This window comes from Puma concolor, chromosome A3 (genome assembly GCF_028749965.1).
Source record: "Puma concolor isolate L17-30 chromosome A3, mPumCon1.1.hap2, whole genome shotgun sequence".
Classification (NCBI taxonomy): Eukaryota; Metazoa; Chordata; class Mammalia; order Carnivora; family Felidae; genus Puma; species Puma concolor.
In genome coordinates this window covers 21,865,504-21,889,882 of record NC_141669.1, presented here as the reverse complement: position 1 = coordinate 21,889,882, position 24,379 = coordinate 21,865,504, and the positions used below count along the sequence as shown (strand labels likewise).

Below are 24,379 nucleotides of genomic sequence, written 5' to 3'. Positions count from 1 at the left end.
AGCATAGGTGAGAGAGCTACTGGGCCAGGGAGGAGACGGAAAAGAACACCACTGAGGTGGGCAGGAAATTCAGAGAAGCCAGAGGAGGAAGAAAGGAATCTGGAAATGAGGCCACAGCCTTCTGTCAAGCATGGAGAGGGCATGAGCAGGAGGAGACTTATTCTCAAAAAACCAAATGAATATGGATCCCAGGCCTTTCTTGGTAAAGGCCAGGCCGTAAGTGGGGGAGGGGAAGGAAGGAGGCAAACTGGGCAGTTATCTAAATCTACAGAGCCCAAAGGAAGTCACTCCCCAGCCTAGAGGCAAGCCTGATAGCCTCCGTAGCCGGCAAGGAACTCAGTCCCATTCAACAGCCTGACGGGAAAGCTCCTCTTGAGATGTCCGAATCCGTCAGCTGGCCCCCCCCTCACCATCTGGCCTCAGCACTGTGCTCTGGACCAGGTGTCCCTGTGTGGTAGGGCGCTCGCTTGCAAGATCGAAGCAGAAGTATCAGACAGAAGGGAGATGGGAGTGCTGTGTGCAGCACTGTGGTGGTGCCCAGGTGCCCGGGTGCCCAGGTAGCAAAGGCGTATGTAAGACTCAGAAATGAGTAACTGGGGCCGCGGGGGAATGGAACACAGACACTGAAGCAGAAAACGAACACAAAGCAGGATAGACAGCGTGCCAAGGGAGCCAGACAAATGGATGATGTGTTCTGGGTAAGAGGAGGGGAAAGACAGCTGGACGCTCGGGGGAGTCAGAGTAGAGCCCTTGGAAGAGAGAGCCGGAACAGTGTTGGGGGGGAAAAGTGAAGAACAGAGACAGGGGGAGGGGAGAGATTTCAGGTTGGGGAAAGAGGTCTGCCTTTGTCGTCTCATTGCTCCACATGGCAGCAATAACAGCACCCTCCTTCCTAGGTTTGTGACGATTAAGTTAATACACGTAGAGCATTCAGAATAGTGCCTGGCGCGTGTTCACGCTCAGTAAGTGTTAGCTCTTATTTGTGTCAGGAAGAAGTGGGACAGAAAGTCAGAGAAGTCGATTGTGGAAAACCTGGGGAGAGGCCCAGATGACTGGTTAGGAGCTTGCATTGTAAGTTTTTGAGTAGGAGCTCAATATACATGCAGAAGGAAGACAGGAGCAATGGGCAGGGTTTTAGGCACAAGGATGCCGGTTCCTGCTCCTCCTCTAAGTATCGTTATCCCTTTGAGCAAATCCCATGACTCTGCTAGAGGTCTGTTGGCTACTGTCTATGGTGCCTTCGAAATTCTACATTGCAAAATGATGCAGGTTGGGAAGAGAAGGCTGTGATTGCTTGGTGACTGCCTGGGTAATAAGGGGCCACAGTAAAGGAGATATCAGAGAAGATTCCGGGGTTTGAGCCAGAAATGGGTAACTTGAGAAGAGGAACGGGTTTGGAAGAAGATGACCTTAGTTTGGACATACTGAGTTTAAGATGAGAATAACATGGTTCAATGGTAATAAATGTCCAGGAGATGGTCAGAGATGTGGGTCTTGATTCCGGAAACCATTTATAGGGCAATAGTTGGAAATCATGAGAATGGATGCCACCAAATCTTCTATGTGACTCTGTGTGATCTGCCCCTGAGGTCCTATGGCCCAGAATATGATCTTGATGGCTGGGAGAAATGTTCGTAAAACGACAGGATGATGAAAGTGAATGCTGAAATCCACAGAAATGGAAATTTGTGGCTACCCTCGGAAGTGTGGGGATCAGCACACAGGGAGACTTGAAGGAAAGAGCCCCAAGGGATTGATTTGAAAGTTGCTGTCAGTGGAAGGTTGTAGCATTGTCCCTGGTCTCTGCATCAGTTCTGGGCCCTGGCCCTGGCAGGAAGCCAACCCATTTCAGGTTGCCCTGGCTGCTGCTGTGGGTTTTCTTTCTCTGTTCTTGCCACCCTCCCTCCCATCAGGGGGCTTCTGACAATCTGAAAAGTCATCCCAGCCATCTTGTCACTGTCCGGTTGTCCTTCATTCCTTAAGTTTAAATGGGCGTCCCCCTTAAATTTAAAAATCTGTTGTATATTAAGTATGCCAAGCCAAAAAGGTTGGCTTTGAAATACAATTGTGATAGGTTGCATTTCATTTAGTCCTGTAGTTAGGAGCCCCGACCTAGGGGCTGACATAGAATGTTTGTGATATTTCAAGTAAATCAGTGGCTCTGGGTTCACTGGGGAGGCTTGGGGTGTTGAGCCAGCAGGCTGCAATGGAGACTAAGGTTAGAGCAAATACATTGCCGATGGCCGTGGTAACTGACGAGTAGCCACAAATGTCCAAAGAAACTGCCAAGAGAATTCCGGAGACCAAAAATGGCTAAGTCCTTGGAGCACGAGGACAAGATCTATTTTATAACCTCTCCAGGATAGGGGACTATCAAGGGTCTAGTGCCAATGGGAAATCCTCGCTATACTGGACAACTAAATTATTCAGTCGAGCATCGGTGGCTGAGCAATGAGCTCATGTACCAAGGCCAGGACAGCTGGGGGCACCAGCAGCGAGGGGCATTTCATGTCTAATGCCTTCTGTCAGAGGACTGGATATTGGGAGGGAAAAAATGAGAGTGATATGAATTGGGTCTTAGGTTATGCAAACCCAGATGGGAATTCAAGCTTTTGGGGACTCTTGAGCAGAAGTCCACTCCTGCTCAAATGTACACATTTTCCTTTTCTTCCCAACCCTTCCCACAGGTATAATACTTTAAGAGCCAGCCTCTCTGGACTCAGGGCCCAGGCCCATTTCCGGGATCTTGCTGCCTTTTCACTCCTTAGCCGAATCCTTCCCTCCTGTCTTCTCCTTGAAAATGTCACACTAACTCCAGAGATTAAGCTCCACATATGCCCCTCGCAGCAGTTCTCTCTCTCCTCCAGTTCCCCCAAGGGTGAGGCTTTGACTCTTTCACTTTCCACAGACATTTCCACCCAAGCTTTTTTCAAGTTTTGTTAGTTCTTAGCCGAGTCTGGGTTAGTCCTGGGGACCATTTTTTAATTTCAGTTCCCCCAGGCACTAGGCCAAATGACCCATTCAAGGCCAATAAAGATTTGCTGACCCAGGCACGGCAAGTTCTGAGAGGTGAAGGACATTTCTGGATGTTTCTAAAACAAATCTTTTCCTCTTGTCCCTGGCCCTAGGATAACCTGTCGAGTCCACAGTCTGACACGGAGTATGGAATAGAGGAAAGCGAATCAGGTGACGGTTTCAAACTATTTGTAGAGTCCTGCTCAAATCAATTACTTCTGGGCCTCAGTTTCCTTCTTTGTAAAATGATCTTGAAGGCCCCTTTCAGCTCTGTCAGCCTAAGGTCAGTTGGTTTCAGGACACCCTTGTTAATCTGAAATACTTCCAAGGCCTTCCCTCATGTCATTTGCAGTCTAGAAAGTCTACTTTCCAGGGTTTCGTTCTGTTTTAACAGTAGATCTAAGTGTCTGGCTGGACTTGGATCTGGTTCAAATTTCCAGGAGCCACAGAGCATAATGTGTGTAGTCCTTTGAGACCTAGACCCCCATTCTCCCAGAGCAGGGCTGGGACACTCTGAGGGACACGAGGATGTACACGCCTGGGGTTTCACGGTTATGTAGACGGGACATGGGCTTGGGATCCTAAATAGGAAACTTCGGGGAAATGCTGGGGGGTGGCATGGGGAAGGCCAGGGGGAATGACAGACTGACTGCTCAAGGCAGGGACTGACCTTCGGAGCCACTGGGCTAGCGCATGGAGGACCCACTGCTGATGGTCCCAGGCCTCAGAAGCCAGCTCTGGGCTGGTGAGCCCCTAGCTCATGGTGCACACAGGCAGCAAGACGGTCCCCTGCCCCAGCTGGTCCAGTCCCACAGCAGCTCCTGTAGTTTTCCTTGGCTCAGAGAAGCAGAGGCGTCCCCTGAGCCCTGGCTCCCCTCTACCGCAAAGCAACTGGCTTCCATTACCCCTGACAGCTCCAGAGTAACAGCCCAGCCCCCGGCCCCAGCCTGGCTCGGTGCCGTTCCCTTTTATGGTGAAGCGGAGGGAAGGCAAGGAGGGGGTGGGGGGGGGGGTGGGGAGTAGGTTCTCGCTGGGGCAGAGCGCTGTAGAGCTCCAGGGCCGCTCCCTCACCAGAGACCCTCAGTCATCTACCCACAGTCGGCTTTCTCCTCAGTGATCCACTCTGCTCAGAACACACAACCCCTCTTGCTTGTCCTGGCCCTCCCTCCCACTCTCCCTCCCTCACATCCGGGGGGTGATTTCCCACTTGGCCCAAGTCCCACGGTTTGGGTTTTGATTCCGGGAGGGTCCGCCCTATTTCCGACGCCCACCTCCGGGGGTGGGGTGGGGGGAGCGAGCCCGGGGAAGGGAGGCACCGGTCGGATCGCAGGCAGCATCGTTCCCCTGGGCGGGTGTGGGGCAAAAAGGCGGGAGCCGAGGAGAGGAGCCTCCGGCCGCCCCAGCTCTCTCCCTATTCTGCACCGCCTCTAACCGCCCTCTCCGCCGCGGGGGCCAGGGAGGGGACCCTGAGGGCAGGGCCCAAAGGAAGCACCTGGCTGGGCCGAGCCGGGAAGCGGAGGGTGGGCAGCAGCGCGGGGGGCCAAGGCAGGAAGCGGGGTCGAAGTCTAGGGGTCAGGCCGAGCCTCTCACCCTACCACGCCGCCGCACCCTCGCCCCGGCCCGCCGCTGGGCTTCGGGGAGGCGGCCACGGCTCTGCCGCGTCCCATGCTGCGCCAGCTGCGGCCAGCTGCGCTCCGCCCGCCTGTGGCGCGCGCCCGCGGCTCGCCCACCCCCTGCGGCGGGCAGTCCGGCCGCAGCCCCGCCCGAGACCCCGCCCCTGCGAGGCGCCTCGGGGAGCAGGCGAGACGGCGGGGCTAGAGAGCCCGTTCCGGCCGAGCAGCACGGCCGGAAGTGCCTGGTTTGGGCTTGCGCTCGCGCTACCAACTTCCGGGCCGGAACTCCTACCTGGAGCTAGTGCGCAGACCACACCGCGTTGAGCCCAGCTGGTCAGGTGAGAGGCGCGTAAGCGCGCTCAGCGGCGCTTTGGCGGTGGCTGGTCCAGGGGGCGAGAACGGGTCCCGGCCTGGGCGAGGAATGCGCCAGCCCCAGGCTCAGTCCCTCCTCTTCTCCGCAGGATGATCACAGACGTGCAGCTCGCCATCTTCGCCAACATGCTGGGCGTGTCGCTCTTTCTGCTTGTGGTTCTCTATCACTACGTGGCCGTCAACAATCCCAAGAAGCAGGAATGAAAGTGGCGCTTTCTCCGCCCCAGGTAACGGTCCGGGGCTGCAGCGCCCAGCCCCCGGAGAGTGGAGTGGCGAGGCCGCGCCAGGGCCTGCAGGGTTCGAAACTTCAAATCAGAAAGTGCCGGGCCAAGCATGATACAGTCCAGAACTGAGCCCCTTTATCCGCACACAGTAGGGAATGCCCTACAGTGCCCCGCCCTTTACCTGCTAGAATGGGGGTGACTTTCCTACTCCTCTGCCCCCGTCTTCGTGGTACCCCCATGCCCAAGTTGGGCCTTTGGGTACTAGGAGACACTGACACAGAGAGGAGTAAAGGTACTGAGGATGCCATCCAAGTATGAGGATTTGGGCTCTTCACTTAAGGGGGACTTAAGGAGTCCTCACTTCTCCAAGCTTGTTGAGGCTTTTATTTAGGCAGAATTTGGGGGGGAGGGGGAGGCGGGGGGGGGGGTTGTAAAGATGTAGACTTCTGGAGCAAGAGGCACTGAGTTAGGGTGGCTCCTGTAGACCCAAGCCCTAGACAAGAAAGGTGGGGTAGGGTGGGGAACCTTAAGTGTTGGTCAAAAATGTAAAGGGGGAACAGGATGGATGGGAGTGGATGCCTGAAGGATTTCCCCAGAGGAAAGCTGCAGCATTTTCCTTACCTCGGGTCTTTCCCCCTTTTTTCTAGGGTTCCAGGACATAGGCTGAGGCAAGATGGAGGGTGTGAGGGGCCTTCACACTTCACTTCATCCCTCTACCCATCACAACATATAAAGCAACTACACCTGGATTTTTCCAAACAACTTTTATTTCCTCAAAGTCTTCCTTAACCCTATGGAACAAGAAGCTGCCACTGAGTAGGGCCCAGTATAGGGGCTTTTTCTACTCCCTCCCCCCAATATAAAAATATAGATATATATTTTTTGTGGTCCCAAAATCTTGTGCTGTGGAGGGAGGGATGGGGTAGCAGGTTTCTGCTTTGTGCTGTCTCAAGGTGATGCTCTGGGATGTCTCAGAACAGTGTGGCTGGTATTCACTGTCCGTTCATATAGGAATTATGGTTGTCACATGGAATCAACAGCTGAGGGAGGAGGCTAGCACATTTCTCACTGTGTACCCCATCTTGGGGCTATATCCTGGGCATGGAGGTGGAGGCATCAGACCCGGGGAGAAACAGTGAGTGGGGGTGATTTAGGGACAAAACAAACCTCAGGCTGGCCCAAAGGCCCCCCGCTGTAACGTATCCGGGACTGGGAGTCAGATAGACTACAGGAAATAGGAGAAAAGGCAGGGGCAGAGCGGGGCCGTGGGGGCCCGGCATGAGGCAGCCTGCAACAGAGAAGAGAGAGGAATCAGGCTTGTGAGAACTCTGACAGGGGCTGGACATGAGAGAGGGGAGATGGGTAATGATAGGTGGGTTGAGCACTGCACCTTGGGCTGATGCTGAAATGCGGCGGCTCCTAGGCCTTAGCCCCTAACAAGGAGTTGTTTTCTTGTCCTTTGCAGTGAAGACTGAGGCCATGATGGGAAAAAAATCAGGGACTAGATTCTTAATGAAAGTACCTTTAGTCTTTTGGAGGTCAGAGGGATTAGGGAAGGAAGAAAATGATCCTGAATGTGCACAGAAATGGGAATGAAGGGACAGAAGTGAGAGGTGGGGTGAGGGACTGGACCCGGGTGCTCACCCTGGTGCAGAGATGGGTCCTGGTTCCGGCTCACTGCTCTCCCTGGTCCGGGGTGTAGGGGATGTGGGGCCCGAAGAGCCTCTCATCCCTCTGCGAGTCGGCGGTGAGCCCCGGCCCAACCTGGGCCTAGCCTGTGTGGATAGGGGGTGGGCTGAGAGGCTGGATTCTTCCATTAACTTTTTTGCTTCTGGGTTTGCTTCTAGAGTTTCCGTGCATAAGAGTGTAGGACAGGGGTCAACACCGGTACTGGGACCTTGAATTTCTGGGCACTGTCCCTAGCTGAGAGGGTAAGGCAGGATAATAGCTAGAGAATTCTTAGGTTCAGTTTATGACTATACACTCTAAGTCATACTTAACTAGGGGAGGCAAAAGGATCTAGCATTTAACCTCCATGGCTGTATTATGGCTGACATCTGGCTGAATAGGGAAGCAGTGTTTGGAAAGAGGTTGGAGAATTGGTGGGTCTCTCAGAGCCTTCTGTGCCTCAGTCCCTGCCAGAGCAGCTTAGGCTTCACGCATCCGGTCTCTGTCTGTACTCAGCTTTAGCCAGTTTAACATGAGAAATCTGGACTGAATTGGGAGTTGGTGGCACAGCTGTTCTTAGGAGCAGCAACCAGATGTGTTACCTGGGGAATCCGGGACCCCTCCTGGCGGGAACTGTCCTCGGGCAGGTCTGGGCAGAAAGAGAGGAGAAGCTAAGGGCAGGGGCGGGCAGTGCCAAAGCTAGCAGGCTGAGGTTGGGGTGTATCTGGCAGGGACGCGGGTTGGAAGCAAGCAAGAGACCTGGCTGAGGGATGGGGGTACTGGACAGACAGGCACGGGCACCAGAGCAGCTCTCTGATATGGCCGGGGGAGGTTGTAAAGCAGTGCTGAGCATTTTCCCTCCCACTACCCAGACGAACAGTGCCTTGCTGGGCTCTGTGAGAGTTGTTACACTGGGGTTTGGGGAAGACACAAAAATGTTACCTGCAGTCGTGTCCTGATACAGGGGATCCGAGGTCCAGTCCCTAGCAGCCCTTTCCCAATCACCATGACAGCCTCTGGCTTGTCGCCTGAGGACAGGAATGAGCAGCTGCTCCCTAGGAAACAAAGAAAACTGCTATCAGGGTAGGGAGCCGTGGAGAAGAAGAGGGAACTTCCTTTAGAACAGGGTTTCTCAAAACTGGCAATATTGACATTTTGGGCTGGATGATTCTTTGTTGTGGGGACCTGTCTTGTGCATTGCAGAATGTTTAATAGCCTTTCTGGTCTCTACCTACTAGATGGCATTTCTTCTTCCTCTGTCCCCTCCCCATTGTAACAACCAAAAATGTCTCCAGACCTTGCCACATGTTCCCTAGCGAGTAAAATGGCCCCTGGTTGAGAAGCACGGCATGCTCTAGTCGGGTCCAAGGAGTGGAGTAGCAACTTGCAACTTGAGCCACAGCCCATCAAGCTGAACTACTCTGAATTTATAGACTTCAGGGCCTGTCGCATCCAAATGAGTAAGCGCTCAAGGATAAGTCAGTACCCAAGATGATAGACTGACAAGGGCTACCCACTGAAGACCGTTAACAGGTTGGGAGTAGTGGGCTCTGAGGGAGTTAGAGGATGTTGGACTGGAGTCTTAGGAATCATTCCCGTCCAGTCCTTTACACAGCTGGGTGTATAACTTAAAAGGACAGCAGGTGGCCTGGGTTTTATGTGGATGATGCGGTCACACAGCATTTGCTGTGATGATAGGTGAAAGGCCTCTGCCTTTTTTTGTTCTTCGGTTTTGTCTAATGTTGCCCAGTTCCTGGAGTCAGGAAGCTTGAGTAAGTAGCAGGTACTCAGGTTGTTCACCTTTGAGGATTAAGTGAGACAACGTGCTTAGAGCAGTGCCTGCCACATAGATGCTCAAGAAACAATAGCTATTTTATTATACAAAGACATCCATTAACTTCCAGCTTCCTGTACAAGAGCATGGGTGCTTTACGGGTTTAGGATAATCCAGGAGGATAACGGATGCCCCCGGTGTGGAGAGGCCTGCATTAACTTTCTGCATCAAGTCAAGAAAGGAGCTGAAGGGATTGGTTTAAGCCTAGCAGGGAGTCTGGTCTACACCCTGGGTAGTAGGGAAGGAAGGAGGCTGGCCAACCCAGATTTCGGTGGCAGTAGGTACAGACCTGATATGCTGAGTGAGCTGGGGAGTAGGCGGGAACCCATGTTGTGTGAGGCTGCTGGGCTAGAACTAGCAGGATTTGGGGATGGGGCCAGGCCGCTTGAAGTAGGGCGATGGGTCAGTGGCTGCTGCCGCCGTCTCCTGTCCTGGCTTCGGGGCTCTGAGTGGAAGGGACACAAGGAGATAAAAGGGCAAGTAAGTGAGGCCCTGTCACTCCACTGCCCTGCTGGTTCTTGCACTTGTCATCACACCAGCACTCCTCTCTGGAAGTAAATTTAAGGTGGGTAGAAAGACCTCTGATACTGACTCTGGTTACCCGGGTCACAGCAAGCCCTCATCCGCCTCTCTGTGGCTAACCACCCTGCTCGCTCGCCAGTTCATTCTTCTGGCCGAGAAGTTACTGAGCTTGGCTTCTGAAATAGCTTCCCTAGGTTTCTCCTGCCTCTAACCACTCCTCTTCAACTACTCTTACTGCCCCCAAATGCCAGTGCCCCTCCCCCATTGTACCCTTGGTCCCCTCCTGCTGTGCATACTCCAAACTCCCAAGCTGCTCTGGAGCCCTCTTTCCTGAACTACAGTTCAGTGGTCCACTGGCATTTCTACCTGGCGGTCTCTCGTGACCCCCGCAAAACTAATTTTCTTCCATCCTTCCTTTTCTTCTCCTTACCTTGGTGAAAAATGTCCTAGAAACCTGTTTCATCTTCTGACTCCTCCCTCATATTTAGATTTGTGTTTAACCAAATCTAGACAATTCTGCCTCTGCCTTTGCTTGGATTCCTCCTTCATTCTCCCTTGCCATGGCCTGTGTCCAGCTATAGGTCTTTATCTCTCATTCAGGCTTCTGAAAAAAATTCCCCACTTGTCACCCTAGCTTGAATCTGTTCCCTTTTACAGTCCCATCTTTCACACCGGTGCCAGAAATTATTCCAAAACCTAGACCTGATCAAAAGTCATCTGGTTCAGGCAAGGAGGAGATAACTGAAGGTCTTTTAAAGGATAAAGCCTAGGGGCGCCCGGGTGGCTCAGTCAGTTAAACATCCGACTTCGGCTCAGGTCATGGTCTTGCAGTTTGTGGGTTTGAGCCCCACATCAGGCTCTGTGCTGATAGCTCAGACCCTGGAGCATGCTTCAGATTCTGTGTCTCCCTCTCTGTCCCTCCCTCACTCATGCTCTGTCTGCATCTCTCTCTCTCAAAAATAAATAAACATAAAAAAATAAAGGATAAAGTCTAAACCCTTTACCGTGGCATTCAGAGCTCCATCCACTGTGGTTCCAGTCTGCCCATCCTTGGTAGGATGCTGACTTGATCCTTCAAACCCTCTGCTACAGCCCCTGTAGCTGCTAGCTGTGTGGTTCCTCTGCAATGTCCGTTTCCTCTTCTAGTGAAACCTTGAACAACTTAACATGTCCCATCTCAAATGTCACCTCTGTGAAGCCTCCCTGACCATCACAGGTAGAATCGACTGTTCTCCCTTGCTTTATTGTCCTTTGTTCACTTGGCTAGTAATGATTTATGGTTTTTGTCTCAAGAAGCTAGCACATGTCAAGTACTTATAATCATGCCTGGTACATAGTACTCAGTAGTTGTTAACTAGTATTCTGCTTGAAACTGGAATCTCTTGAGGGTAAGGACTTTTCTCCAGTCTATACCAGTCTGTATATCCTGGTGCCTACAAAACTCTGCCTAGAAAACCAGAGACACTAGTAAAGGTTTTGTTTTCCTGAATAGCAGACACCCACCATAGACCATGGGCTGCTCAATAATCTGAGTCTAAGGACATATGCTTATTCTCCGTGGGGCAGCTCTTTCTGGTCCACTCTGGCTAGAGCCTCACCGGTACAAGTTCTGAGAGCAGACGGTGACTGGATGGTGTAGGGAGGCTCTCGGGTTTGGCAGGTCTGTCTCATCACAGAGGGATGGTAGGTGCCAAATGCTCTCAGACTGAATGAGCTATTAAGCTTTGTGGAGCTGAATTCAGTGAAGGTCCCAGGATGCCACTTGGCCTCTAACAAAGTAATGTGTGTTGGATGCAAAATACCTCTAATTCAGGAAGTAGGTGACAATAACTTAATCTTGGCCAGCTATAATGAGCAGTAGTCAGCAGTGACAAGACTACTTCTGGAAATCCCAAACCAAATTTTTAAAAAATTGACACATGAATAAGGAATAGAAGAAAGGGAGAGATTTCAGGACAGAAGCTACTCTAGCTTTGAGGAGTTTGCTGAGGGGCTGGGTACCAATTAGAGTACCAATTAGAGCCAAGAGTCAAAACTAACCAGACCTGTCAATTGTAAGTCAATAGTAAACAGGCAACAACAACAAACAGACCTTAGGGTACTAAAGAGGTGATACACAGTGAAAGGACAGAAGTCAGAGACTCATGGCCACAGTCAACCTGAAGCATTACCTACCACCAATGACTCAGAAATACTGTAGAACCTAGCCTTGAGTGATTCTTCAGTAAAACACTGATATCAGGATGATATCCAGATGACAGTGCATAGCAGGCAGAAATGAACTTGATCAAGGATGGAAATAGTGGGTTTCTTGATGATCTGGGTATCTCTACACAGAGGCATGTTGAAATCATGTTAAGGATGAAGCCTTACCCACCCCAGGAAAGGTACGAAAGAGCAAGTAAGAAAGTGAATGAAAGCCTTTAGGACATTTCTAGGTTGTAGCAAGAAACTGAGCAACACTCAGGAAGGTATGAAGCAGAACAGGCATATGATGTAAAAAATGTCAGTGTGAATGTACGTATTATGGGAAAGATACTACAGATACAACTCAAGGATCCTGCCCCTAATGAGAGTTTTAAGGACAGGAGACCAGTCTGGTTTAGGAGAGGCCTAATATGGAAAGGATAAGGCATTTAAAAATAGCATTTTAACCCTCACTTAAACGATTTTTTTTTTTTTTTAAGAGAGCATGAGTGTGCACTGGGGGAGGGTGGGGCAGACAGAGAGAGAGAGAGAGAGAGAGAGAGAGAGAGAGAGAGAGAATCCCAAGCAGGCTCCACATTTAGTGCAGAGCCCAATGTAGGGCTCGATCCCACAACCCTGGGATTGTGACCTGAGCTGAAATCAAGTCAGATGCTCAACTGACTGAGCCACCCAGGTGTCCCTTAAAAGACTGTCTTAAAGCCTGGCCAGGCCTCCCTGTAAATTTGGCAATGTGAGCACACAGCCCAATTTCTCATGTTTTGACTTTTGGCCCCTGGTATAATCCAGGCCTACTCAGTTCCCACTGAGACAAAAATTTAAGGGAGGAACCCCAGCTGTTATTTCTTGCTTCTAAGCTATAGAAACAGTGGCTTGAGGCTGAGTGCAGAGTGATATGTGAGTCAGCTGTGCTTCCAGAGGTTGTGAGATTGCATTTTATGGTAATCAACTGTAGATTCCATTTTGGGAGTAGGATAATCCTGGGGCAAAGGTCTGAGGTAGAGCCGGACTGACCTCCCCAGTGTAGGAGTCAGAGTGGTTTATTCTAAAGGTCTCAAAATTTAAAGGAACAGTTACTGACTTGGCATCTTTGAACTGTCCCTACACGGAGCACCCTAGATCGTACTGAATCCCTGGGATAATCACAGACCTGATTTATGCCCTCTAAGGGGTGAAAAGGTCAGACAAGCATTTATTCAGCTCCCAATTTCTTGTCTTTTCCATTCAACAAGCATTCACTGATCATAAATAAATGCAAGGCACCAAGGGAATCAGTAAATGTGTTAGGAGACATTTCCTGCCCTCAAGCTTTAATCTACTCTTAACCACAAAACTTGTTTGCAGTGGAAAAAGTAAAAGTAGTTAGTGATGGTGCTGGAGGCATTCTTCCTCTGTCCTCTGACTCACTTTTCAAAGGAACCTCCACTCACCATCGGACTTCAGCTGCTCTACCAGAAGCAGCCCGTCGGCTGAGCCATGGCATGGCAGAGGCCAGGAAAGAGTTCTAGTAACTACGGATGCAAGTGCCAGAGCTGGGAGGGAGGACGGTGGCTGTGGTGGGATGACAGCTGACAGCCTCCGTTTTTACACTGCCCCCTTGTCTTTTACCCCAGGGTCCCACCAGATAGGCACAGGGCCAGGGAATATGTTTCAGTTACTGGGTGAGACTTGCCTGAATCCAGGGCCAGGACTAGGATGAGACACCTAGGGTGCACTCCCGACCCCGAGTCCTGGGCGCCCCACCAGCTTCACCTTAGTCCTATGCCCTACATAACAGACAGGTGGAGCTGGTTGATTTATCCACCCTCACCCCAGCCGGCTTGCCTTCAAGCTCTGTTTTGCACCAGTATCTTGCAGGCTTTCAACTTCCTACTTCCCTGACTCAGTCACTGGATAAGCTCTTCCCGTGAGCTTGCTTTCCTCTGCAGCAACAGCTGCTGCTAACGCTGTGTGCCGTTCTGTGCCTGCCGAACTGGAACTCGGCTGCATAACTGGGCAGGTGCTGCTCAGGAGGTGTTTTGCAGCTGGGGCAACTAGGTAAAGAAGCTCCTGGCACTGCGGTCACGGGGTGGGAGTGGGGTCAAGCTTCCTTGGAGGCTCTTGCAGTCTCCTGTCTCAGGAACATTCCTGTTCACCCTGAGTTGCCTTGCTCGTTGGTCTCCTAAAATGTTCATCCTCCAGTCTTGAGAATAGAACCTGCCAGACTAGTTCCCTAACCTCTGCTTTAAGCTTCTGGCTGGGCTGCCTAGCTCTTTTCTGAAATTTTCTGGATAGCCTGTCTTATGCTCTGTTCTAGCCAATAAAGGATAGTCATGAATTAAGTATACAGTTAAGTGTGATACGATTTTTATACATCAGTGGGAACTTTCTTTTAAATTTACAAGTCAGAAAAAAATCTTTTGTCAGATCACAATCTCAGTTTTGGGTTTGGAAAGTATAGCCGCTTTATAGTTAGGTCTCAGAGATACAGGAGCTGTGTTCTTCCTATGTCAGAAGACAAAGTATGACTAGATGTGGCAGGGGCCATAGAACCGGATGTGCAGAACCAGGAAACAGCACAAAGCTATAGGACAGATCAACCGGACAAATAAAGCCGCAGGTCCCTATCCTAAGCCGGGACTAGTCTCCAATCCTAGAGTCCTATTGGAGACTCTAGGAGATGAAGCGGCAAAAACTGTAGTACCTGGAGTCAAGATTCCAGCGCTCTGACCTTTCACCTCCTTCCAGTATTCCTGTTTGATAGAATTAGTAACCCTCTTCTCAACCCTTTGACTTTAGACACATAGTTTGTTAGGTCTCACAAGTTTTACTCAAGTCCCCAGGGTGTCTCTTCCTGGCGCCAGCTCCTTTTTTCTGCTTCTTAGCTCATTTACCTGGGGGGACATCGCTTCTCACTTGTTTTACCTGCACCTGCGTATGGCTGATGCCTAGATCCAACCTTGATGTCACCTTTTCTACAGGCTGGCTCTTTTTTCTGCCTGCAGGACATCTCCGTATAGATAGCCCATGACATCCAAGTATGTCTGAAATAGATAAACTCAACACTTTTTCTTCCAAACAATGTCTTAACATCACCACGACTCTCTCCTTTGGCTTGTAACCTTGAAACTCTTAGTTTGCCTCTCTTCCACCATCACTGAATCCTGCTACCTGTTTCTGATGCATATATTTCTCTCTCCTTTCCAGACCCTGGTATAGCCATTAGTTATCTCATTATCAATTACTGTGAGGATTCCCCTCCCCCCACCTACCCAATACATACAGTTCACAGGCCACTCTGGCATAAATCTCTCGTTCCCACCATTCTCTGAAGCACACAATCGTTGTCCTATGTCTCAGTTAACTTATCATCTTTGTTTTCCAGACATTTCAACTTCTTCCTCCAACCTCTCTCCACCTAATTTCTGTGCTGAAGGGCTTGGCCCTTTGCACCAGCTAGGTCTGTCTGCTTCTTGTCCCCTCTGCGCAGCAGCACTGGCCCTGGCTACCACTCTCATCTCCGGAATGTTTTTGTCAAGCCATATGCTACCATCCATTCTTCAAAATCCTCACTCAACTGAACATTCTTTGGCTACTTACTCTTGAGTGTTCTATGACGGTGGCTCCCCAAGTGCCCTGTGTTTACGAGTGTGTGCTTTTATGTTGTTCACTGTCCTGTGTCCCCTATTAAATTTAAAGTCAGCCAACCAGGAAGTATTTAGTACTGAATATGCACCTTTTCTCTTCGTTATTTGGGGAAGTAACAAAGACACAGAATACATGTCTCTCACTGACGGAGCTTCATACAGCACTCTGCATGGGGTGGGGTGGGGACGATAATAAAATACGAACGAAAAACTGCTTAGAATCCTCCAGTGAGGACCTGGGCCTAGAGAAGACTCTTTCCTATTTCTCTTTTGTAGTCAGGGAAGGGGAATTTAGGACGCTGACATTCCTTCCCAGGAGCTATGAGTGAAGAGGTATGAGAGGCTGACAAAAAGGAAAAAAACAGAAAGAAAAAAGGAAAAGAAATTAGAGGAAGTCTGAATAATGATTAGTGAATAACTTTGCTACTTAATATTAAGCTATGAAATCTTGGACAAGTCGCCCTTAAACAGCCTCAGTTTTCTCATCAGAGAAATGGAAATACCATCCGCCCCACGGGGTCCTTGTGAGGACTAAATGAAATATATATATGTGATACTGTTTTGTTCGCTGTTTAATGCTATTTAAATACGTGGCATTATTATTTTAATACTCTCCTTCAAACAACGCTGTACAAAAGCATCCTCTCCAAATGAAGGGAGAATCTCAAAGAATGGGGCTCGGAATAGAAGCGGTAACTGTGTTGCTTATGAGGGATAAACGGTCTTACTGGCTGTTTATAAACCTGTGGCTGCTCCAGCGGGTGCAGTCAGGTTCCCACAGCCACTGACCCAGGGCATGCCTCTGGGTCCCTACCAGGGAGTGCTAATGAGGAGTGCGGCCTGAAGACCCCCAGCCTCTTAGTTCCAGCTTACAAGCCTCCAAACTCTGGCAGGATGTCTCCAGCCCAGAGGCCACGTACAATACCGCTTTGAGGTTTCGTGTATTTCTGGAAGTGGCACTACAACAATCTCCCCCCACCCAAGTCTGAGTCACCCCCAAGGAATGGCTCCATGGTCTCTTCCTCTTCTTTGTCCCTAAAAGCCCATCTGTTTCTGGTATACCTCTGAACTCAGAATCTCTCATCAGGCAGGGTCTCATCAAGCCAACCCCAGGGGTATTGATGCACAGTTGAGCAGTTGTGGTGACTGCTGGGAGGGGCCAGACTGTTGTGTTGTAAGCCTCCAACAGAAGCTGTCTGTACTTGTTCCGTTTTTCTCTGGAAGACTTAGAATCCTTCTGACACCGCTTTCTGAACAGGCTCTGAAGCCAGGAACAGTTTCATCCCATAGAGACCTTGGATAGGATTCTCCATCTCTACGGTGCTACAATTTGCGTTGTGAGGACATTTCCTTACACTGCTCCTAACAAGACAGTCTGACACCATTCCTGACATGGAGGCTCCACATTTCAGTGTGGCCCTGTTGCAGCTAGTGTTTTGTTCTTGGAAATCCCGCTGCTTCCCAGCATGTGCTGAAGCCCAGGTACCCAGGACTCCCGCCTGTGCCACACACAGTACTGCTCTGGGGCTCATGGCGCAGGGAACACCAAGGTCGCAGGAGAGGCTGCAGATTCTGCTATAAACTACTTTTATTGATTCACCCCTTGGTCCCAGCCAAGAGTGTGTATCTTCAAGCTCTCATTTCCCCCAGCAATTCCCCAAACAACTGAACACCTGTTGCAGGGGCTCCCAGACTGGCTTACCTCTGACGGGGCCCAGCACCCGGTGGCTGACCTTTTGAGTGCTAGAGCCCAGGCCTGGCAGCCCTGTGGGCCGACTGCCATGAAAAGGAAAGCTGGGGGAGTTCTTCATCTGTGGAGAGTTTTGCTGGCTGCTGCTGCTGCCACCGGCACTTGTGCCGGTGCTAAAACTGCGTGCACGGCTCAAGGGATTTTCAGAGCAGGAAACAGGCAAGCCGCTGCAAAGAAGCAAGCAGATGCCAGTTAGCCCTGGGCCGGGGAGGTTGTGTCCCAAGGCTTTCCCTGAGGTCTGATGCTCAGGAAAGGTTCACCTTGGGTGAAAAAGGCAAAGGCGCTCACTGCAAGGGAAAAGGGAGGGATCTGTGTCCACAGATGGGGTATCTAACCTGGACCATACCAGCTGATCTCAGGATGCCTGGGAGCCCTTGTTCGCAAAGACATGCTCCTGCAGAAAACATACTAAGGGCTGCGGGGCTGTCTCGGAGCAGCTTAACTTCGTGAATTCCCCCCTTATTCCCTTGGACCTCTTGGTCATTCCCAACCCCTGGAAACCGAGACCTGCCCTTACCCCCACCACAATTAAATTTAATTTTGTGCCGGGCTCTGGAGCAGGGAATCCCCTGGCCTGGTTTCCAGATGCCTAGGAAGTCTGTAGCTCCAGGGAAGAGGGAAGAGGATCCCATTTTCAAAAAAATGTACTAATCTTACCAATTTTAACTTGCTCTGAAAATACTCACCATGTGGTCCTTTTGGATAGGGGAGGAACACAAACCCCTTGGAACTCCTTGCTCTAAAGCCCTGTTCCACTTTCATACCCTTTCCTCCTTCCACCCTGTGGGTCTTACTTGTTACTTTTGGGTGGAGTTCGAGAGCCTCTCTTCTTGTTGACACCCATGTTCACAGTGCTGCTCAGGCCGCGGCTGCTGCGCACGTGTTTTAGCATCCAGGCGCGGAGGTTCGTGAGGCTGCTGTGCTCTGACAGTACAATTCGGGGCCATGGATTGCATTCTGCCATGTCCAGAGCTGCAACGGCCATAGCTCGTCCCACCTGTGGGGTAGTCCAGTTTGGCTCAGCATCTGGGACTTCCAACCCAGGCTGCTATGTTGGGGAGGGGGTTGCACAGCACAGTGGAAGGGGAGGCCCGGCCCCAAATTTCCTCAGCGGGCAGGCTATATTTTGTGCCAGGGCTATTTATATCGGCAGATTTAAAGCCGTTCCCTAAACCGTTGCTCATTTTGGGACCCTCATCCTTTATGGGCAAGAGCAAGTGGGCTTTCTGGCTGGCACCAGGAAGGCATTCTCCCAGCAGGAGAAGGTGTTTCAATCTCTTCTATAACCTGCAGCTCTTTCTCCTTCTCTCGCGAGCTCTAGGACCCTGGGGTCCTCAAAGACCACTGCAGAGGTGGTGCTTTTAAGCCTAGGTAGGAGTGAACAAACCCAATAGAAGGAAGAAGACCAGCTTAAGACGCAAAGAATCTGACTCAGATGTGCTGGGGATTCTCTGTGGTATGAGGTCAGAAATAGTGCCTACTCATCGTCCCAATCCCATCAGAGTCAGGGGCCTGCCCTATGCTAACTGCAGAAAATAACCACAGCGGTGAGATGGTGACGGTGGTAAGCCTCTCTTCAGAGGGCCTTAGGCAGCAGGAGTGAAGACCATTCCAGACTTTGGGGTTCCCCTCTTCCCCAGGTATCCCCTGTATCCATACCTGTTCAAACAGTTCCACAGTGTATCTGGAGGGGAAAGCCGGCGGGGGAGGGGGGCTGGCCCGCCCGTTGTCATGGCAGGCGGCAGGGATGCTGTTCACTGAGCGTCCGGTGTTGTAGTTGCATTCAAGTGTGTAGCTAAGACACAGAGACCTTTATTAGTGTCCTGCCTGGAAAAATCAGGACAGAACCATGGGGGACAGCCTAGGTGGTCTAAGAAATAATCACTTGGAAAACAGTGGATACAAACAAAGTGCTAATCCTTAGGAACTAGCAATTGACCTTGGCACTATATCATGTACCCGAGAAGTACCGAAAAGTCAGACTCTCAGGCCAAAGACAGTAATGCTAATGGTGAGCCTGTCTTTTGAGAAGATTTGGGCCGTCCCTTGCCCCTCAAACAACTTAGACTGGGTATTGTTTTCTTTAAGGAAGTTACTTCATCAGCTATATCCCAGTTTCCCCCCAACCTGTGGATTATCCCTGAGGCTTTGTAGATTGCAACCCGGCCGCTTCCCTCCTTAGACTGGCCATCTCTGCGGTCTCGGGCATACATGTTCTTCTCTGAGAAATTGCAGCCCTGGAAGTCGAAGTGTGCTGAGTTCAAGGAGATGAGCTTTGGATACAGCATGTTTTCCACCTGTGTAGGGAGGAAAAAGGCAATTCAGGAGAGACAGACAGAAAGAAGGAATGGGCAAGGAAGAGATGGCAAGCAGGGGGCCATGTGACTAAATACATGGCAGATACCATGTTTTTTGAAAATGTCACTGTGTGCTTGACCTTATTTCCAGGTGTTGGAAAGGTACAGTTCTATCTCTTTTTAAGCTCTTAGCTTCGTCTCTCCCACAATGCAAACTTTTCCTTTTCCCCTGATTTCCCGAACTGTAGAATAAACACCACGATGCTGACAGCTTGGTCTTCGTTCAAAGGTCATGATGTAAAGACTGAGACACAAAGCCCCAGTGCCATCCCCCTTTGGCCCTTTGAAGCTTGTTTGGAGGTAGAATACCTCTTGCAGCCACAGGCCTTCCTGTCATAAGACCACCTTCCCTTTGTCCTTGGCCTAACCTGTATCTCCTGACCTGCAACACTTCCCACACTCACGTGGCACTCTGGATTCCTACCTGGGTGCTCTCATCACTAAAGCTGTTTCCATACATGAAGCAGCCCCTTTTGGAAGCATGTCCGTGCAGGTCCACATAGTAAGCGACGCCACTCTCTTTAGGGGGGATGGTGTCGGGGGCCGGCTGCTCAACCTCAGCGGACCGTTGTGGCATAATCCACACACCACTGGGCTTCTGTTCTGCCGACTCGGTCTGTGTCCAGCCTTCAGGGTCATCCCCGTCAGACGCGTGCCCAAGGTGAGCTTCATTTTGGATATTGTTGGTTTTCTCAAGGTCAGAAAGGGGAGCATCAGGAGGGAGATGGGGACTGTGCTGGTGCTCAGAGGGACCCTGGGAGTTCAGTCTGGAGTGCACGTGGTGGTAGAGAAGCACAGCTTTGGCCCCGTAGATGGCTGGGTGCAGGACTGCATCGGGCTTCAGGTACTGACGGTTCAGGTTCACTCCACGCGAGTCTGTGCTATAGGAAAACAGAGACTGAAGCAGAGTCTAGAGCGCTGAGCCGGTGAAGGAGACATGAGAGTAGATGAAAGGGGGCCTGGGGGAGACTGACTTGCAAAATGAGAGGCCCAGGTTGCATTAGGAAGGAAAGGATTGAGAACAGGCCCTCTCCTTGGTGGGCTGTCCCCCCGACCACAGAGACTAAGCACGGCTCCCTCTACCCAGATGGACCTGCGGTTATTCTAACTCTGCTCCTTCCAGAGAGCGCCGCTAGATGTGCCACATTCCTTCTCTGGTCCCTGGACAATGAGATGGGCTTGCCCTTGTTCGGGTACAAGAGGACTGGGAATGCAGGAGAAGTTAAAGGAGAGGCTGATAGTATTTCACGGAGGTGGAGGACACGAAGGGGACCGGGAACAATCCTGACAGGCTGGGGAGGCTGCTTACCGGTAGTGGCCCCGGACCACACCGTCGGGGTTCAACATGGGAATCAGCTTAAAGACAAAGAGGCGACGCAGGGTTTGGGCCCGGGGGTCATCAGGTCGAAGGATGAAGTCCAGAAAGCCATTGAAGACAAAGCTAGATGGAGTCTCCCCAGGGTGTACCCTACTGCTTAAGAAGAATATCTGAGGTGGAGAGGAGAGCGGTCATTAGGCCAGTTACCTGGTATGTCCTCTCTAACAGTAAATGGGGGGCGGGCAGGAAGAGCCACTGGATTTGCAGCTGGCTGAGTCTGCAAGTGGAGCTGGGAGCAGCCCTGCTTGCCTCCGAATGCGGCCACGACTCCCAGAGGTAACATGGCCTTAAGCTATCCACAGGGCTTGGAGCTACGGAAAGGCCATGGTGCTACCTTTATGCTGTTCCCACTCACCCTCTTGCCTGTGAAACGGAAGGGTCGGGGGGTGCCGGTATCAGGAAATAGCTGCTCTAGACGGGGCTCTCGATCTTCTCGAAGCCCATGGCAGGAAGTGATCGTTAACAGATCTACACGAAGTCCATCCAAAGAATAGCAAAGGATCTCACGGTGGTAATAAATGGTGTCCAGGGGGCTATGGGGATAAAAACGATTAAGCCACGAGAAGTCCCTAAAATCCTAGCAAGAGGTGAGCCTCATCCCCGGCCTAGGATTTGTAGGATCTGGTCTTTCACGCTAACCTTTGGGGCCTTAGAGTCCCTCAGAGTGTTAAAAGAGGCTGAGGATTTGGGTCGTCTGAATTAGTAGAATGCAGAATACAAGACGGGATGAACTTATTGTTTTCTCCCCAGTTTATGGCTCTCTACTATGTGATGACTTCGTACACAGACTCACCCTCTGCCGGGACAGAAAAAAAGGTGTGTTGGGCAATGGCGGGGCTAAGTTCTGGGCAACTGATGGGAGCTGGGATATTAAGAGGCTTGAACTGGGCACATGGGTGAGTAGAATGCAGGTAGCGGTAGGCTAAGGTCATGGTCACACAGAAACATATTGGTCAAAGGTACCCAAAGTCCCACACTCTGCACAGAAAAAGAGCGGGTGACATTTTGGTTCGGGGCTCCTGGGGCAAGTTCCAGAAGTAGCAGAGGTGGTGTCTGGTCGAGGACTGGGTGGCAGGAGTAAGGATGGGGTTGGCACCTGCTATGGGTAGGGTGGTTCTCCAGAAAGCGCTGGTCTAGCTGGTTTAGCAAGTCCTGGCAGTCACTGTAGGAGAAGGGGTAGCAGAAGGCGAAGAAGGTGGTGGCCCCACGGCCCTCCACGAAACGGTGGACAAAGGATAACACAAACTGCGTCTCTGTCATCTGAGGAGCAGAGGAGGAAGAGGGAGGGGCTGTTGGTGTGAGAACTAAGATCCTATTGGGATCGCCAAGAACTGACCTTACACCCTCAACACAATGCCCGACTTCCCTCCCTCTGGGACTTTCCATATGACAGCTGGCTCCTTCTGGGCTTCCTGAAGCAGGGGCTTATCTTGGACTCCAGCTAGCACTAGAGGGAAAGCTGATACCAAAACCTGGCGTCCCACCTGCCTGGTACTCTGTATCGAGGGTAACTCCTCTCTTCTTTCCCTCTTCTGCTTTTAGCACCCAAGTCTGTCTTTCTCCCTCATGGAGAACTTACCTCAAAGGTGGGCCGATCTCGAATGCGTTCCCAGCGTGGCCGGGTGGGGAGTGTGCGCACAAAGGGGGCCATGCCCTGGGAGTATAGCTTGCTTTGCTTATTCATGTTCATGATGTTGATCTTGATGAGTTTCCCTGGAGTTCCTCCCCGGACACTGAAGTAGAACCATGACCTGAGGGCCAGAGGAGGAGGAATAGGTCATTATATACTGAGGGCTGGAGACAGGCTACGTGAAACAGCTGGAGCGAGCAAGATTGGGAAAGGCCCGTTCGGTACAGAGGAGGTGAGGGAGGAGGGAGGAGGGGAGGGAGAGGAAGGGTACTGACGGGATGAACAGTAAGACAGCGAAATGAGCCTGGATTTGGGGCCTTGGCCACCTCCTCTCTTGTCCTTCTTCCACGCTCCCCTCTTTCCCCCTTACCTGTTCCCATTCTCAAACTCCGTTTCAGCACAGTCTGGTCGGGTCCACACGTTGAACTCGTAGTCAGGAGAAGAGGCGATGCTACTGGTGGGGGCTGATGCCCCACCTGCTGCTCCTTCCCCGTCACTAGACACAGATTCCACCTTCTCCACGTGGGCTAGGTTCCCTGAATCAAAGCGAGAACTGAACAGCAATCCCCCACAGCGCAGCTCCATGGTGAGGCTGGGAAAGCATCCTCCTGCCCACTCTGGCCCTGAGAGCTGGGGGAGAGTGGGGGGTGGCGTAGGAAGAAGGAAGAAAAATGAAAACAAGGTTTTTGGGTATCTCCTGATCAATGAAAGCTCTTCTTAGGAAATGCCCTAAGAAACAAGAGGCTCTTTCCACCTCAGAAAAGGCAGAAGTGGCCTTCTAGCAAAGGCTAAGAGAAAGCAGTTGTCTAACGCCACACAAAGGGCTAGAACTGACCTAAAAGGACCCCATTTTACTACATCTTGGCTTACCCAAAATGAAGTACTCCATGGCTTAACTAATGTTGAGAAACGCTAGAGTCCAAGCTTTTTTGCAAAAGACTAGAGAATGACATTGGAGAGGTCAGATTTCTCAAACCTACCCAGATACACCCACCACAGCACGTGGCCGTCTTGAAAAACGGGCCGTTCTGGATCTCTTGTTCCTAGACTGGCTCCCCGATCTCCAGCAGAGCAGAGCAGCGGAGAGAGCCAAGATTCTAAGTTTAAATGGGCAGCTGCTTCTCTCCACTCCTCTGTCCTCACAAGTCCTGACCAGGCATTCGTCTGTGGCTCCCCTGAACCCTTGGAAGGGCTAGTTCTTCCTTTTTTGTCACTACCCTATGCCTAGAAAACGGTGGCCTTTGCCAAGTCAAAAGAAACAAGGCAGAAGCCACCTGCTCACCTGGAAACTGTAGCTCAATGCCAGTTAGGGCATGGGTCTGTCTCCAGCCCCCTCCCGCCCTGCAAAGCACTGGAGTCCCTGAAAAAGCTACGCTGGCAATAGTTGTGGGTAAGTGATGGGTATGCTGAGCACCTCTAAAAACGTGGCTGGCAGAGACCCACGTGGGGGTAGGGGGTGATTCTCGACCCTCGACTCTGACAGACCCTCACCTCACACCGACCGAGCTTGCCCTGGGCAGGGCGGGGTTCGGAGGCATGAATGGACGACAGGGTCTCACACTCGGGGCAGGGACTGGGGGGGGTCAGAGGTGCGGGCGTGGGAGTGGGGCGGGGGAGGAGGGGTCGGCCGGGTCGTGGGGCGGGATGGCATTCCAGAGGGGCTCCGGGCTGAAAGGGGCTGAGAAGGGGGCGGGGCCGGGGCCGGCGGGGCCCGCGCTCCACGCAGCGCCCCTCACCTCTCTCGGGGCCGGCGATCCCGCTCTCTCTCCCGCTAGCGAGGCGCCACCTCGGGCCCCGGCACCCGGGTCCTCCACCCAGGACCCAAACAAAACCCGAGCGCCGCGGTGCCGGGACCCCGCTCTGCCAGGAAACAAGAAGTCTTTCGCCTATTGGCCGCTGATACAGCTGGCTACCCGCCCAGTAAGGCTCGCTGCCATTGGTCAGCACGCAGGGGTTCCCTCGCACGTTAGCAGGTACCTGAGCCAGTGGCTTTTGGGGGCTCGGCGGGCAGATCCGGCCAGAGGGTTCTACCGGGGTCTTCTCAGAAGACGGTTAACCGCCTGCCCGCTGGGAGGAGGGCAAGACAAAAGTGACCAAGAAATAAACCGGAAGACTCACCTGCAAAATAAAAGGACGATGTGCGAAGCTAATCATTGCGCACCGCGCTCTTCTGTGTATTACAAAA

The 24,379-nt window shown here is 51.6% G+C and overlaps 2 protein-coding genes and 1 pseudogene across 7 annotated transcripts; 1 reads left to right on the top strand and 2 right to left on the bottom strand.

The window, feature by feature from the left end:
• Nucleotides 1–404: 404 nt before the first annotated feature.
• Nucleotides 405–4,682, bottom strand: LOC147582310 (uncharacterized; annotated as a pseudogene).
• A 130-nt stretch (nt 4,683–4,812) lies between these two features.
• Nucleotides 4,813–6,100, top strand: OST4 (oligosaccharyltransferase complex subunit 4, non-catalytic). Of its 2 annotated transcripts, XR_015248959.1 has the most exons (3): nt 4,813–4,966; nt 5,090–5,227; nt 5,872–6,100. XR_015248959.1 is itself a non-coding variant. In XM_086700217.1 (2 exons), exon 1 carries the CDS (start codon nt 5,091–5,093, stop codon nt 5,202–5,204), a length of 114 nt encoding a protein of 37 aa, XP_086556343.1. In that variant the 3' UTR covers nt 5,205–5,227; nt 5,872–6,100. The 2 variants fall into 2 exon arrangements, 1 of the variants encoding a protein (XP_086556343.1); XM_086700217.1 differs by lacking the exon at nt 4,813–4,966 and having other exon boundaries at nt 5,091–5,227.
• Nucleotides 5,094–24,312, bottom strand: AGBL5 (AGBL carboxypeptidase 5). Of its 5 annotated transcripts, none has more exons than XM_086700206.1 (16): nt 24,172–24,312; nt 22,565–22,824; nt 22,144–22,315; nt 21,661–21,824; nt 20,920–21,097; nt 20,496–20,674; nt 19,611–20,067; nt 18,957–19,126; nt 18,489–18,624; nt 17,624–17,826; nt 16,782–16,996; nt 9,016–9,171; nt 7,835–7,947; nt 6,869–6,999; nt 6,392–6,512; nt 5,094–5,290 (listed from the first exon to the last, which is right to left on the bottom strand). In XM_086700206.1, the coding sequence occupies exons 2-16, from the start codon at nt 22,777–22,779 to the stop codon at nt 5,168–5,170; spliced, it is 2,733 nt and encodes a 910-aa protein (XP_086556332.1). In that variant the 5' UTR covers nt 22,780–22,824; nt 24,172–24,312; the 3' UTR covers nt 5,094–5,167. The 5 variants fall into 5 exon arrangements, 4 of the variants coding, with proteins under 4 accessions (XP_086556332.1, XP_086556331.1, XP_086556333.1 ...); XM_086700205.1 differs by lacking the exon at nt 24,172–24,312 and adding an exon at nt 23,931–24,077; XR_015248957.1 differs by lacking the exons at nt 5,094–5,290; nt 24,172–24,312 and adding exons at nt 7,495–7,541; nt 23,931–24,077 and having other exon boundaries at nt 6,408–6,512.
• Nucleotides 24,313–24,379: the final 67 nt, after the last annotated feature.

What these genes read in the sequence shown, in the direction of transcription:
- OST4 (XM_086700217.1), top strand. Translation starts at nt 5,091, where the DNA reads ATGATCACAGACGTGCAGCTCGCCATCTTCGCCAACATGCTGGGCGTG.
- AGBL5 (XM_086700206.1), bottom strand. Translation starts at nt 22,779, where the DNA reads ATGGAGCTGCGCTGTGGGGGATTGCTGTTCAGTTCTCGCTTTGATTCA. An exon ending in TTAGTGATGAGAGCACCCAG is followed by an intron (nt 19,127 to 19,610) that starts GTAGGAATCCAG and finishes CTCCCTACACAG; the next exon opens with GTGGAAAACATGCTGTATCC. An exon ending in ACTCCACCCAAAAGTAACAA is followed by an intron (nt 16,997 to 17,623) that starts GTAAGACCCACA and finishes GCTTCTTTGCAG; the next exon opens with CGGCTTGCCTGTTTCCTGCT.